General features: G+C 48.1%; 1 protein-coding gene across 2 annotated transcripts in view; it reads right to left on the bottom strand.

The window, feature by feature from the left end:
- The window catches only part of UBE2O (ubiquitin conjugating enzyme E2 O), a 62348-nt gene that overhangs the window by 20277 nt on the left and 29286 nt on the right, over nucleotides 1-12785 (bottom strand). For both annotated transcript variants that reach the window (XM_061455638.1, XM_061455639.1), the window contains exons 2-4: nucleotides 7786-7845; nucleotides 2393-2503; nucleotides 1374-1471 (exon numbers count right to left, since the gene is read on the bottom strand). In XM_061455638.1, coding sequence (XP_061311622.1) covers nucleotides 1374-1471; nucleotides 2393-2503; nucleotides 7786-7845 — 269 coding nt within the window. The remainder of the gene's footprint in view (nucleotides 1-1373; nucleotides 1472-2392; nucleotides 2504-7785; nucleotides 7846-12785) is intronic.

Here is a 12785-nt window from a genome sequence, read left to right as displayed (position 1 = left end):
CTCAAAAGCAAACACCACCAAACCAACTGACACTGCCTGAGTGGGTCTGTCCATACACCCTGCAGTGTATCACTGAGCCTTTATGGTCCAGAGCAAAGCTGGTTACAGACAAGCTCTAAAAGCCCTGCTTGGTACCTAAAGGTTCCATTCAGCATGTAAAAAGAAGTAAAATCATTAAGTAATAATAAATTCAAGGAATCTTAAACATATCTGGTTTAAAGCTCCCATTTGTTATTCACACTGATGCTGGAACCTCAAGGCAATTGGGGTATCTTGCTTCAGCAACAGCTTCACTTCCAGAGTTAGTTCTGATGGGATTTCAAATGATTCATTAGGAAGAGATTTTGGAAACAGTTACCTCATTTCACATAGCTATGTATGAGCCGGTAACAGACAGCAAGAAGGTTTTAAGCTGCAGCAGTAACTGCAGGAGATACAGATAAAGAAGTGGAGCTATTTTTCACTCCCAGTTTAGCATATGCATAAGAGACTCCCAGCCTGAAACAAACGCTGAAACAATCAAAATCAGACACATCCACCAGTCATCTGTTATAGCTCTCACATTGCTTCTCTTAGAAAGGCTCAGAGCTGCCTGCAGGATTGTGGGTTTGGAGGTTTTAAACATCAACACTCCATTTACAAGACAGATGGGCTATTTCCCAGCTTCCAGGCCTATAAGCCTCCTGGCCCTCCCTTGCATCAGTAAAGTTTGTTGGACAAAACAGGCTTCAGTGCCAGTGAATGCAGTGAACTCAGAGGGGTTTAGCTCCCAGGTAACTGTCCAACATGCAGAAGGAACAGAATTCAGATCCTTCTGCTGGCTCTGCAGAAAGTAACCAGACATTTTCAATACCTCTGGTTAAATCTCTCTCTAGAGATAACTTTGGATTAGGTCTTCATTAAAAAACCATTCCTACTACAATTGCAAACAACAGTGAACAAGCAAAGCTGTTCAATCCTGGTTTCATAAAACCCACCAGCCTCCAACTTCCTACACTTTCACAGACCTTTCTTAAGGTAACAATCCTCTCAGTGGAGTTTTCCTCTCCTACTGAGAACAGGTCTGGAACAGCAGCCCATATTAAACAGCTATTTTCCAGAACAGAAGTGCAGTTTAAGGACCAACGTGCTTGAGTTCTGAAGCACTGATGTGCTGGGACTGAAGAAAACTGTCACCTTCCAGGCAACAGCTTTTCCAGAGGGTGACCAATGAACCTTAATGTTTTCAGAGACAGATGTACTCTTACTCTACATCTGAAGATAAAGCAGGCAGATAACTCATCAGTATGGGAATGAAGTCTGTTTCTGGTTCTCCTAAAACAGATCAGCATTGTGAAAGCCACAGAGGGACAGTCTTCAACAGCAAGAAGTACCTGGCTCCATTGGAAAGCTTGAGGATGACCTGGTTCTTCAAATCATAGACCTTGCCCAGCCAGCAGTCATAGGCTATGTAGTCACCATACATGAAAGGCTACAAAGAAAACAGGAAACAAAACCTTATACATATTCACCCTTGTACTTTGAGCCATAAGTCCTTACACCATGCAGACTAGAGAGCAATTTCAAAGGAACTCCTCACAGAAATTGCAGATCTTCCTATAAACTGGAATTAAGGTGCATCAAAGTTTGTTTCACAGTCAGCACAGAGCCTGGATTCTCCAGTTCAAAAGCTCAGGCTCTCTCCGGGATATTTTTCCCCTCACATTTTAAGTGTCCTGTTCAGTTTAGGAGGTGCTCTGCAAGGTAGAGGCGTACTAACACTTGCCTTCAGTTAATATTAGCAATTGTTATCACTGAGACTAGCTTTCCATCTCGGACAAGCTTGTATCCCACTGCCTTTCCATAGGCTATGTCCTGAGAAAGGCTGCGACACTCCAGCTCTTCGCTCCCAAATTACCTTTATCTCACAGGAAAAAGAATGATGAAATCCTGCCTGGTCTCTGGAAACCATCCACCCACTCAAGGGGAGAACCAGATCTGGTTCAGACTGTTCCAGCTCAACAGAAAGATGCTCAACTCCTTTCAGCATTTTATTAGCCTGTTTAAACAGTACCAACAGCTCAAAAGCTCTGTGCCACTGCCATGAGGCTGCCCCAATCAGGTTGGCACACCAGCCCATCTCAGTTCTCACACAACTGAATGTCAGCCTTGCCCTTCAAGTCAATTTGGCCTCAGCAATGTGATCAGAAACACAGAACAGATGGGGAGATGAGGTGATGCTGCATCATCTTCTTCCAGGGAGGGTGCTTGTGGTAAGTTTAAAATAAAACCAAGCTGCAGATGCTTTCTGCACAATATGGATTCTTCCCTTGCGTGTGTTACTTGGAATACAGCAGCATCCCTCCAAACCACCAAGCCCTGGCTCCCACGTGGATTTGGGCTGTGTTCTCACCCAGATATGTTGCAGATCTTTACTGTTGACAGGGTAGAGGATGCAGTTGGTTCCTACCAACTTCACAGCACACTCTATGTTGACATCAATTACAGTTCCACACTGGCTGTCCTGAAAAGGCAAAAGACAGGAAGAGTTTATCACCGGGGGAAGGTCTTACACACACACACACGTGCTCTATGCACATAGTGCAGAGGCAAGTAGCCTTTCAAGCCTGTTCAGTCTTACTCTTCAGGCCCTCATTCTGAAAGGGCACTTCAGAGGACCTTAAGGCAACTCAGAAGGTGAGATCACTTAAATACCTGTAATTTCTTCCCAGTTAATACGGCTGCTAAAGTAGCAGCCCAGAGAATGCTGCGTCTGGTCAAATAAGAACACAGTGTCAGGTGATGGGAACTTGCTTTAAAAACTGCCTGGCTCCTTGGTCTGTGCAAGGGAGCAGACCTCTGCAACTCCACAGGACCTTGCTGCAGGTACTGCCCTGAGACGGTAAAGGCAGAGGTAGATCATCAACTCCAGAGCAAAAAAGAGGGCTCTGGGGAGACCTTAGAGCAGCCTTACAGCTGCTCTGGGGCTGCAGGAAACCTGGAGAGGGGCTTTGGACAAGGGCCTGTAGGGACAGGCCAAGGGGAATGGCTTGAACCTGCCAGAGGGGAGACTGAGCTGAGCTCTTAGGCAGCAGCTCTTCCCTGTGAGGGTGCTGAGGCGCTGGCACAGGGTGCCCAGAGAAGCTGTGGCTGCCGCATTCCTGGCAGTGTTCAAGGCCAGGTTGGACACAGGGGCTCGGAGCAAGCTGCTCTAGTGGAAGGTGTCCCTGCCCGTGGCAGGGGTTGGAGCTGGAGGAGCTTTAAGGTCCCTTCTGACACAAAGCAGGCTGGGATTCTATGAATCCTTTAAAGCCGTGACTTTTTCATGCTGAGCTCAGTTTTGGAGGACATGAGAAATGGTCTTCACGTGCTGCCATGCTGAAAAAATAACTACTACAAACCTGGCACCTCTAGTGAGGTTTCAAGGCAGATCATTCACAGTTGCTCCAGTCAGGACGTGGTTGTCATTATCTCCCTCATTTCTTAGCAAAGTTTTAACCTTTTTTTGCCCCCAGGAAACTGCTGCGTGCTGTCAAGAGCCTTCTGGAGGTGGTTTGGCAGGGAGCACACAATGTGCATGTTGCTCACACATATGGTGGAGGCCTGCAAGGAAGGACTGCTAACCCAAACACTGTCAGAGCAGCAGCTGCCCTGGCCTCTTGGCACAACTGCTAGGGATTTATTAACGACTACAAGCCCATTATAAAAGCTGTCTGAGGGCCAGCGTGACAAACATCCTGGTATCAGAACTCCTGAAGCTGTCCTTATCTCAAGCATCAAGGTCTCTGCTCCAAGAGGACTTGAGCAAAACACTTGAAGGGCTTAAACCCTGTGAGAAGCGGATTTGTTTGCTCAGTCCCACTTGTAAACATGCTGCTCCTTTGATTACATTAACTATTTATTCAAGGCTTTCACTCTGAGCCCCAAGGCAGCCCTTTTGGGACTTCAGGAGCTTGCTGGTGCTCAACACATCCAGCCCCGTCTGGGGAACTGGTAGTTAAGAGCAAAGACACCCGCAGCCCAGGATAAATCCTGGACAGATTGCTCAGCCCATTTGGCTGGCTGGCTTTCCACCTGCCTGTTGCAAGTCTTCCCTCCTCACATCCCATTAAAGCTGTGCCCTGCAGCCTCCTGGCTCCTGAGGCAGTGATGACAAGGAGTGGGTCCTGCCCCATGCGTTGCCCATGCAAAGCTGTGCCAGCACGGCCAGGAGGGCTGGCAGAGCCTGAAGCACTTGGGCTCATTCCCTCCATCTGGTCCACCTATCATTCCCATTTCTTTCTAGAAAGGCTGGGAAGCGATGGGAGCTCCGCCATGGCAGACAGCAGCTCGCAGCCTGCACAGGCTGCCAGGGTAGAGCCCAGCAGAGCTGCTCTGTATCTCTCACCTGAAAAGGAGCTGCCAGAACTCCCCCAGATCCACAACAACCACTGCCAGCAGGATTGGAGCTGCAGGATGAGCCAGGCCAGCTCAGAGGTGGCACCTGCTCCACCAGCCCACAGCTCCTGCAGGCTGCAGCACGGCCACCACCCTGCTTTCCCTGCACATGAAGGTAAATCAGGCATGCCCAGTCCATCCTCTACCCATGCCCTGCAGTTCAGGCCCTGTGGTTTAGGTTCCTTAATAGTCAGAACCAAAAAAAACCAACCCTCAAGCAACAAAATTCCTTGCTCCATGCTGAGCACTTCAGAGTTCTTTTTGCCTTTATCAGGAGCCAGCATGACAGCAGCTTTGAAACATGAAGCAATCCAACACCTGAGGTTCCCGTGCATCATCTTGTCTCTGGGCCTAAACCCCCTCTTTTATTGATGCTGAAAGTGATAAACCCAGGACTGGGGTGACACTGGCACCCTCTGCACATACTTTAGAGACAGCTTCCAGATGGAGAAGGTGCCTGCACCACCCTACAAGCCAGCCTCCCATCTAACACAGTCGGGTGCTATTAGCCATGGGTTTAGTTCATCTTGTTTCATCTTTGAAGGGCACTTGAGTGAGCAGAGAGCCCTGGCTGTGGTTAGGAAAGCAGAGATCAATGCTGGGAGCTGTTGAGTCACAGCTCTCCCTCACCTGCCACTGAACCTGTGTTTATGGGGAGTTTATTTACTTCCCTGTCACATGAAGCACCAGCCTGCGACAGGGGAGGCAGATCTGCAGCCGAGGGCTTCTGCTGAATCATTCCCATTACAGCAGCTCAGCAATGCAGTCCCAGAGCAAGAAGTCACCACCGTGTCTCCTGTCTCCCAGGGCAGGCTCCCCACCAGCCTGTTCCAGCACAACTGGCCCAGCCTGTTCATCAGATGCTCCCATTAAAGGGAGGAATAAGCTGACATTTCGCAGTTCTGGTCCAAAAAACTCCATGTCCATCAACCCCAACAGCAGAACTGGAAAAGGGAGGGGACTCATCTGAAGAAGAGTTGATGGGTTCAAGTCCCACTTAAACCAGGCTCAAGTGCACTTCCTGTACTTCCTTCCTGCTGCTTCTGGTTCCCTGACAGCATGCACCACACCGGAGATACTGAATATTTAGGCAGTGAATGGAGAAAACTCTGCCTTCCTCATTAGAGACAAGGCTTTAAGGCAGAGCAGCAAACTCCAACCTGAAAGAACAGCAGCTTAGCAAGAACAGGCTTCACTCCTGCATCTTCTACTTCCCATCATTCTACTCTTTCCTTCATCACTCTCTTTGCGAATAAGGAGGTTTTTATAACAACCTCTTATTACTTCATTTAAAAGGGCCAGCATAGCCCGGCACCCTCTGAAGCAGCACAATCCAGATTACAGACACCTATATACACTCTTTTCCCAGAGGAGCCTATCACCTGGAAAAATGAACTCTGCCACCTCCAGCACTTCTCATCCAGCTGGATTAGACTCAGAGGCCCAACCACATCCAGAGGGAATGATCTCATTTTCTGCATTCCCCCTGAAGCAGCCTTTCCCCACACTCAGTGCTCGATACAAAGCACATGAATTTGAGTCAGCTCTTCTCTTGAGGAACAGAGGATTGAGTCCTTCCCGCTCAAGGTTAAAAACAAGCCCTAAGAGCGTGTGGTGAATACAGAATAAGTTCCACCCTGTGCATTTGCCAGGCCAACTGGTGCAGGGCAGCCATCCCACATCCTGCACTTGGCAGGCTGACACCTGCAGATCTTCTATTTTCTATTTCTATTCTGCTTAACAGCAAAGGCTTTCTTTGGGATAGAAGGGGTTTGTTTCATTTACCACTGACATTTAAAACGTGCTTGAGGGGAAGGTGAAATATAAGTCATCTTCAGGCTTGCCATGCTTTTGAATACAGGGAATAGTTTGAGTTATACCCTTTCAATTAAAGAAAACGAAGTTGTCAGCCACCAGTACAAATGGCCAAGCAAAAGCCAGTGTTTAAACATGCAAACAGACAATAAAGGAGCGTGCAAAACAACTGCTGGGTAATTTATCTGCTGATACACGTGCAGCAAGCCACAGAAGCCAAGTTCTGCTCAGATGAGTATGGAAATTGCAAACAAAAGCAGCACATCCATGTTTGCCAAGAGGAGAACAATTTGCTGTCCTGAAAGCTTAAAATGTCTGTAAGCAGCATTGGAGAACAGAGAGTTGAGAGGTAGGACTCAGAGCATCCCTCTGCGTGATGAGGGTACACTACAGAGTCCAGCTGTGCCAGGTACAGTGGTGTGCAGAGCTGATGTTTCAATTTGCTTTCATTATTGGGGACTGAAATGCTTTCATCAAGCTGCAGCTTTAATAACATCCGTTGACTCCGAATTTCCATTTCAAAACCAATGCAATTTCTTAAGGAAATGCTTTGTTTCAGCATTTTTCAAATTACCCTTCAAGTTTCTCCTCCCTTCTCTTCAGAACATTCGGTGGTAAAAAAGGGGTGGATTTACTTTCTAATTGACAAAAAAAAGGGCTTTATTTAAAACCCCAAAACAGCCAGCTCAGAGAATGGCCTTCCCCATCCCTGCACCAGGCTGGGCACCATGTGGTGCAACTGCAGCAGCGAGTGGCCAGCTGCCTGCTTCATCACAGCCTTGGTAGCCACGTCGCTGGAAGCAAGGCAAGAGAAGATGCAGGCACATGGCAAGCCATATGGCTCGGGGTTACAGGTTAGATGTGAACTACAGTAAGAAACTGCCAGCCTAGCAAAGCCCCTCAAGAGACCACAACTCGGCTGATGATCCAGACTGAACACAAAAACCAAATCCACACATCTCCGCTAAGCACAGCTAAACAGAACGAGTAGGACTTAAAACAGTGTGCAGAAAGAGAACAGGTAAGGATTACAGGCTGCTTGCTTTCTGTCAGTCTGTGCCAGATGCTTTAGCAGTGTTGGGATTTGAGGTCTATCTGAGAGATGCTGGGCAGGATGGTGCTCACTGCAGGTTGAGAGGTCTTCCTGAAAACATTGCCTCCAAATTCTCTACCGCAGCACACCAAAAGGCAAGCAAAGCAGTGATGATGTGATCTGCCTCTGCTTCAGCCTCCCTGTCAGGTCCAGGAGTGATCCATGCTCCTCATCCCAGCATGGACTGACTTAAAACTTAAAGGATGGCAGGATAAACGAGCTTGTCTCATTACTTGGCATTATCAGGCTTGCTTGCTCAGGAGCCCTTTGCAGATATGCAACAGCAGAGAGGCAGCCTTATCAGCATTTCATTTTCAAAGCATGCAGCTAGGTCTATCAAACACTAAAAATAGAACATGCTCAAAGCATTCCTATTCAGTTCCATTCAGGCAATTTGGCAAGCCTCGGAAATCTATGCAGCAGTATCACAATCAAAACAGGACAAAGAAAAAAGCACTTACGCTGGAGCTCATATGTCTGACCACATCTCGAGGGACCACAGAGCGATCTTCAAGCTTCAGCTAAGGGGAGACAGAGAGAGACTGAATTTAGTGACCCCAGATGATACTTGGTCAGAAATAACATGACAAATACAAATGCACAATATCCCAATCCTCCAGACAGCGGGTTTTCAGCAGAGGATGCTGAGGCACTTCTGTACAGGGTTAACCCCGTTGGCACATGCACAAAATCCAGTTGCCAGATCCAAAACACAGCAACCAGGCGCTCCTGTCCACGACCATGCTCTAAATCAGCAGACACATCAAAAAGGATGCAGACATCCTGACTCGTTCATCACTTCAAACCTCCCTCTCCTCTTCCTCCATCTGCACCACACATCCTTTCGTACCCACACCCAGTCTATGTACCAGAGAAGTAAGATGACACAGGAAGCAGCACATCACATCACAGTCCTGTGTCTCATCTTGCACACAAGATACCCCCCAAATATCTGTGGATATGTTTGGCCAGCTATATTTGAAGCAAGGTACTGTATGGTGAGGAGTCTTAGCTAGCAGAGGAATTGGTGCTAAATTCACTGCAACAAGCAGTTGCCTTGAGGAAAAAAAGGCAAATAAATGGCTGTTGCTGCACTTCATAGCCCCCAGGTCCATGCAGGTAACACAAAATGTTGGTAAGAACATGGATGAAGCCAAAGCACTGCTTGTACTCCTGCTAAAGCACTTGCTGGCAAAGAGTTAGAGCTGGCAACAAGAGGTGGCTGGACCATCACTACATGTTCTGCATTCGTTCATGCAGAGCTGGTCCACCAGGAGGCAGGGTAAGGGGAGGTATCACTTGATCAGTCTTCACTGATTACTGGTCAATTAACCAAGTGGTAGCCTTCCAACAGTGGTCCTTCATCAAGCTGCTTCAGTGATCTCAAGGCTACCTGCAGACCATTAAGTGTCACCATCAGGCTCAAAACTACAACACGCCATTGCCATCAAACACACTAACACCAAAATGCTACACAAGGAGTAACGCCCTGAGCGTACTAACAGGGAGGCCACAACTCCTGTTTCAGGCTTGCTCAGCCTCACAGCAACTGAGTTGAGATGTCCTTCTGTTGAACAGAAGAAGGAAGAAGTTCCATCTGCATTTCAGTGGTCAAGAGCGTATCTGCATTGGTGCATCATTCTGAGCCCAGCAGACACGCTCATTACACATTGGGAGTGCAGTGTCAGGGACAGAGCCTCTTCCACATCTCACCTTCAGTATCCACCTTTCCACTGCTGCTGCGTTAGGATTCCAGCCTAAAACCTACTGTGCTTTGTCAGCATTTCACCCTAACCCACACCCTGGCTTCCAGCCTGCTTTACTAAATTAGACATAAATCTATAATTCAAGGACAAGATCCGGAATCAACCCAAAGTACCTGAGTATTTATGGCCTTCTTGATGGTGTATTTCAGTAAGAGAGGAAGGGAGCCAGCCAGCCAGGCTTTTAGACCCAGCTTCTGCAGTCAGAACTTCACCAGAGTGGGAAACCTGAAGCCCACAGCCCATTTCCAGACTGTGGAAGTGTTTTCATAGCCTCTCACATCCCACCAGGGTATACAGAGCACATCAATTTTCATAGAGTTTTCTAAATTTGTTTGTTAAAATAAGTACTGTATAGATAGCCTCTTACCATCCAGAAACCAGAACATTCACATTCCAGGAAGGACTCGAGCTCAAGCAGCAGTTTGGGTATTTGAACTGAAGTTCTCTTCCTGCAGAGCTCTGAGTGTATAATGATACTTTCACTTCAACATGCATCAGGGCAATTTAATCTCTGACACATGGTGTTTAAATTGATGTGTTATGTTTCAGCATACCATTGAGCCATACTGTTCTGCTCTGTATTAAACAGCACCTGAAGAAGCCAGCCTGTCAAGGTGATCCAATGCTACCTGACAGCGGCGATACTTGTGCACCAGTCAACTCTAGCAAAGCACAGAAGTTGTAAATGAGCAGCATCCCCATTCTGTGATCCTTCCTGAAGGATACAACCACACAAACCCTTCCCAAAGCAAGGCATAATGCTTCCTCTGCAGGGGGCCTACATCTCACCTATTTTCAGGTCACTATTTTTAAAGGCAGTACCACTATTTTCAGCTTCATGTGCCAGACCCACCTGCCTCAAGTTGCCAGGATAAGCAAGCCACATAGGAGGCAGGATGCCAGCGTCAACAATAAATACTTGGCAGGTCTGTCATCACACAAAAGACTGTGAAACCCCAGAAGAACCCCGACCAGAGGAAGCCAGGATGACACTTCAGTCATTCCTCCTCTTGCCTGTCATACCCAGAGTGATGTGATCATCATCATCAGGTCAGCCCCCTCACTCAGCAGTGAGAGAACTCAATATTGAAGCCTTTTAAAATAGGTACTTACAGCTCAGTTGCTATATTTACCCCTATGAAAGGCAGCATTAACATGAGTTTGATGTTCTAACCATGCACCTTGATAACAGCCCCAAGAATGATAAATACCAGGTTCCCAGCAATGCCCTCAGCTAGTCCTCCACTCCTGTGAGCCACACTGGGCTCCACACCCCCCAAACACCTCAAACACAAGGCATGAGGAATAAACCCACATTCCTGCATGTTAAATAAGGCAAAACAAGGACGTTCATCAGTGAACACTCATTTTCCCCAGGCAGAGGGACACCCGACATGCACCCACCTGGATTCTGTTACACTGGTGACTGCACTGACTGCAAAAGAGCTCTGACACCCATTTATTTCCTCCCCTATTCAGATGTTCTTTTGGTGCTCGGCATGGAATCAATACCTAAGCTCTACAGTAGACCTACCAGCCAAAAGGCATCAGCTGCAATCTAGCAATCTAACATCTGATACTTCCAACACATCTGAAGATGCTCTTGTACCACATGCAGCAGGAGGGGTACAGAAGTATTTGATTTCTGCATAAGAACAAGCACCAACAGGAGCACAGTCCCTTTCCCAGCTGTATCCACACACCTCAAATGAAGTAAGGCATCATCATGGCTCTTATCTGAAGCTGGGTGGACTAGGAGAGAACAGACAGGCTGAGAGCTGGGCTGGGTCAGCCTGGAGAACGCTCCTTAAGGGGAGACCTTAGAGCAACTGCAGTGCCTAAAGGGGCTGCAGGAAACCTGGAGAGGGGCTTGGGACAAGGGCCTATAGGGACAGGCCAAGGAGAATGGCTTTAACCTGCCAGAGGGGAGACTGAGCTGAGCTCTTAGGCAGAAGCTCTTCCCTGTGAGGGTGCTGAGGCGCTGGCACAGGGTGCCCAGAGAAGCTGGGGCTGCCCCATCCCTGGCAGTGTTCAAGGCCAGGTTGGACATGGTTGGAGCAAGCTGCTCTAGTGGAAGGTGTCCCTGCCCGTGGCAGGGGTTGGAGCTGGAGGAGCTTTAAGCTCCTTCCAATACAAACCAGGCTGGGATTTCAGCCTAGCTACTGAGCACTAACTCATTAAGAATTGGCATCTTATTGCTTCAGACCATTTGTTTACCCTTTTATCAGGAAGAAACTGTTCATTTGAAGCATCTTTGTGGGGGTTATTTATTAACTGCAGAGGTTGGGAGCTATGTCTGTGACAATAACCGGATCCTCACTGTAGCAAGCAGCTCAGCAGGTAGGTGTAGGCATCCTTGGCCAGGGCTGTGCTGAACCCACACTCTAACTCTTTGGGTTTAACCTCTCAACTCCATAAAGCAAATGGGAGACACACAGGCCCAATTTTCCTCTCCAAAACTACCTTCTGACAAGAGCTCAAACCCAGAGCAATTTCTTTTGATGCTCTGGACTTGCCACCAGTGCCAAGTGCTGTGGCAGGTAAATAAGCAGCAATTACTTGTGAGGTTTACTGACAGCTAACACAGGAGTTGCCGAGACTGACATAGGGACAAGCAGCCCTGGTTAGCGTGCATCCAAACAAAACCAATACTGGAAGCATACAGTAGTGGCATACATCCCTGGACACTATCTGCATAGTTAAAAGCAGAGCTTAAATTCACTAACCAGGTGGTTGTGTTGGCTTGTAACATCAGTGGTACCCAACAGTGGACAGAAACACCCCTATACAGGCTGCAGCCACCAGTGTCATCCCTCTCCTTAAACTACAAAGGGGAAAAGGCAACACACACCCTCTTGCTGCCAGCACATCTCTTCCTTCCCTCTTCCCATATGGTCTCTTCTCTGTTTGGGGCACGAGTCTCGATACTTTACTTTAGGAGAATAAAAGAAGGGAATTCTGCCTACAAATGGGATTTTGCTTTGCCACCGTCACGCTTCACCCCAAGTAGGCAATGTGGCCGACAGGAGATGAATATGAACTAACCATCCCCTGCTCTGAACAGCCCCAGAACAGAAAGTGGGGACAACCTAATCACAGCTGGGACCCACAGTTTTAAAGGCTGAATGCATCCACAGGCAGACATGGTTGCTCAGTCTCAAACACACCAACAAACACCTTTTGCTAGGGCTCCCTTTTGGAGGAGCTGACTACTCAGTCAGGCTCAAGCTATGCTTGGTCACCAGGAAGGACAGGAGACTGTGTCACTGTGACTCACCACTGCCCAAGGCTGAACTTCAGATCACTGCTCCTTGAGCTTCAGCTCCTACGGACTACAGGAGCACATCTTTCACCTGGATCAACCCTGGTTTTATACGTGCATCTCTGCTCAGCCACCCAGTGATGCAGAGTGTGTCCTGGCTGTGGGAGGTGACACTGGATCTAGTACAAAGCTTGCCAATACTGGCTTCAACTGCTGAAGTTCACACTCGCTCAGTGCTGCCTCATGTGTCTGGAGCACCACTCTGATGAGGAACGGCTGAGGGACCTGGGGGGTTCAGTCTGGAGAAGAGAAGGCTCAGGGGGGACCTGATGGCTCCCTACAAGTGCCTGACAGGAGGATGGAGCCAGGAGGGGCTGGGCTCTGCTCCCAAGGAACAAGGGATGGGACAAGAGGAAACGGCCTCAAGCTGCAC

The sequence above is a fragment of the Pezoporus flaviventris genome, unplaced genomic scaffold (assembly GCF_033815535.1).
Source record: "Pezoporus flaviventris isolate CSIRO_AGI_PZ_B2104156 unplaced genomic scaffold, CSIRO_AGI_Pfla_v1 ptg000020l, whole genome shotgun sequence".
In the NCBI taxonomy this organism is placed as follows: Eukaryota; Metazoa; Chordata; class Aves; order Psittaciformes; family Psittacidae; genus Pezoporus; species Pezoporus flaviventris.
The sequence above is the reverse complement of the archived record's forward strand: the minus strand, read 5'-3'. Positions and strand labels throughout refer to the sequence as shown.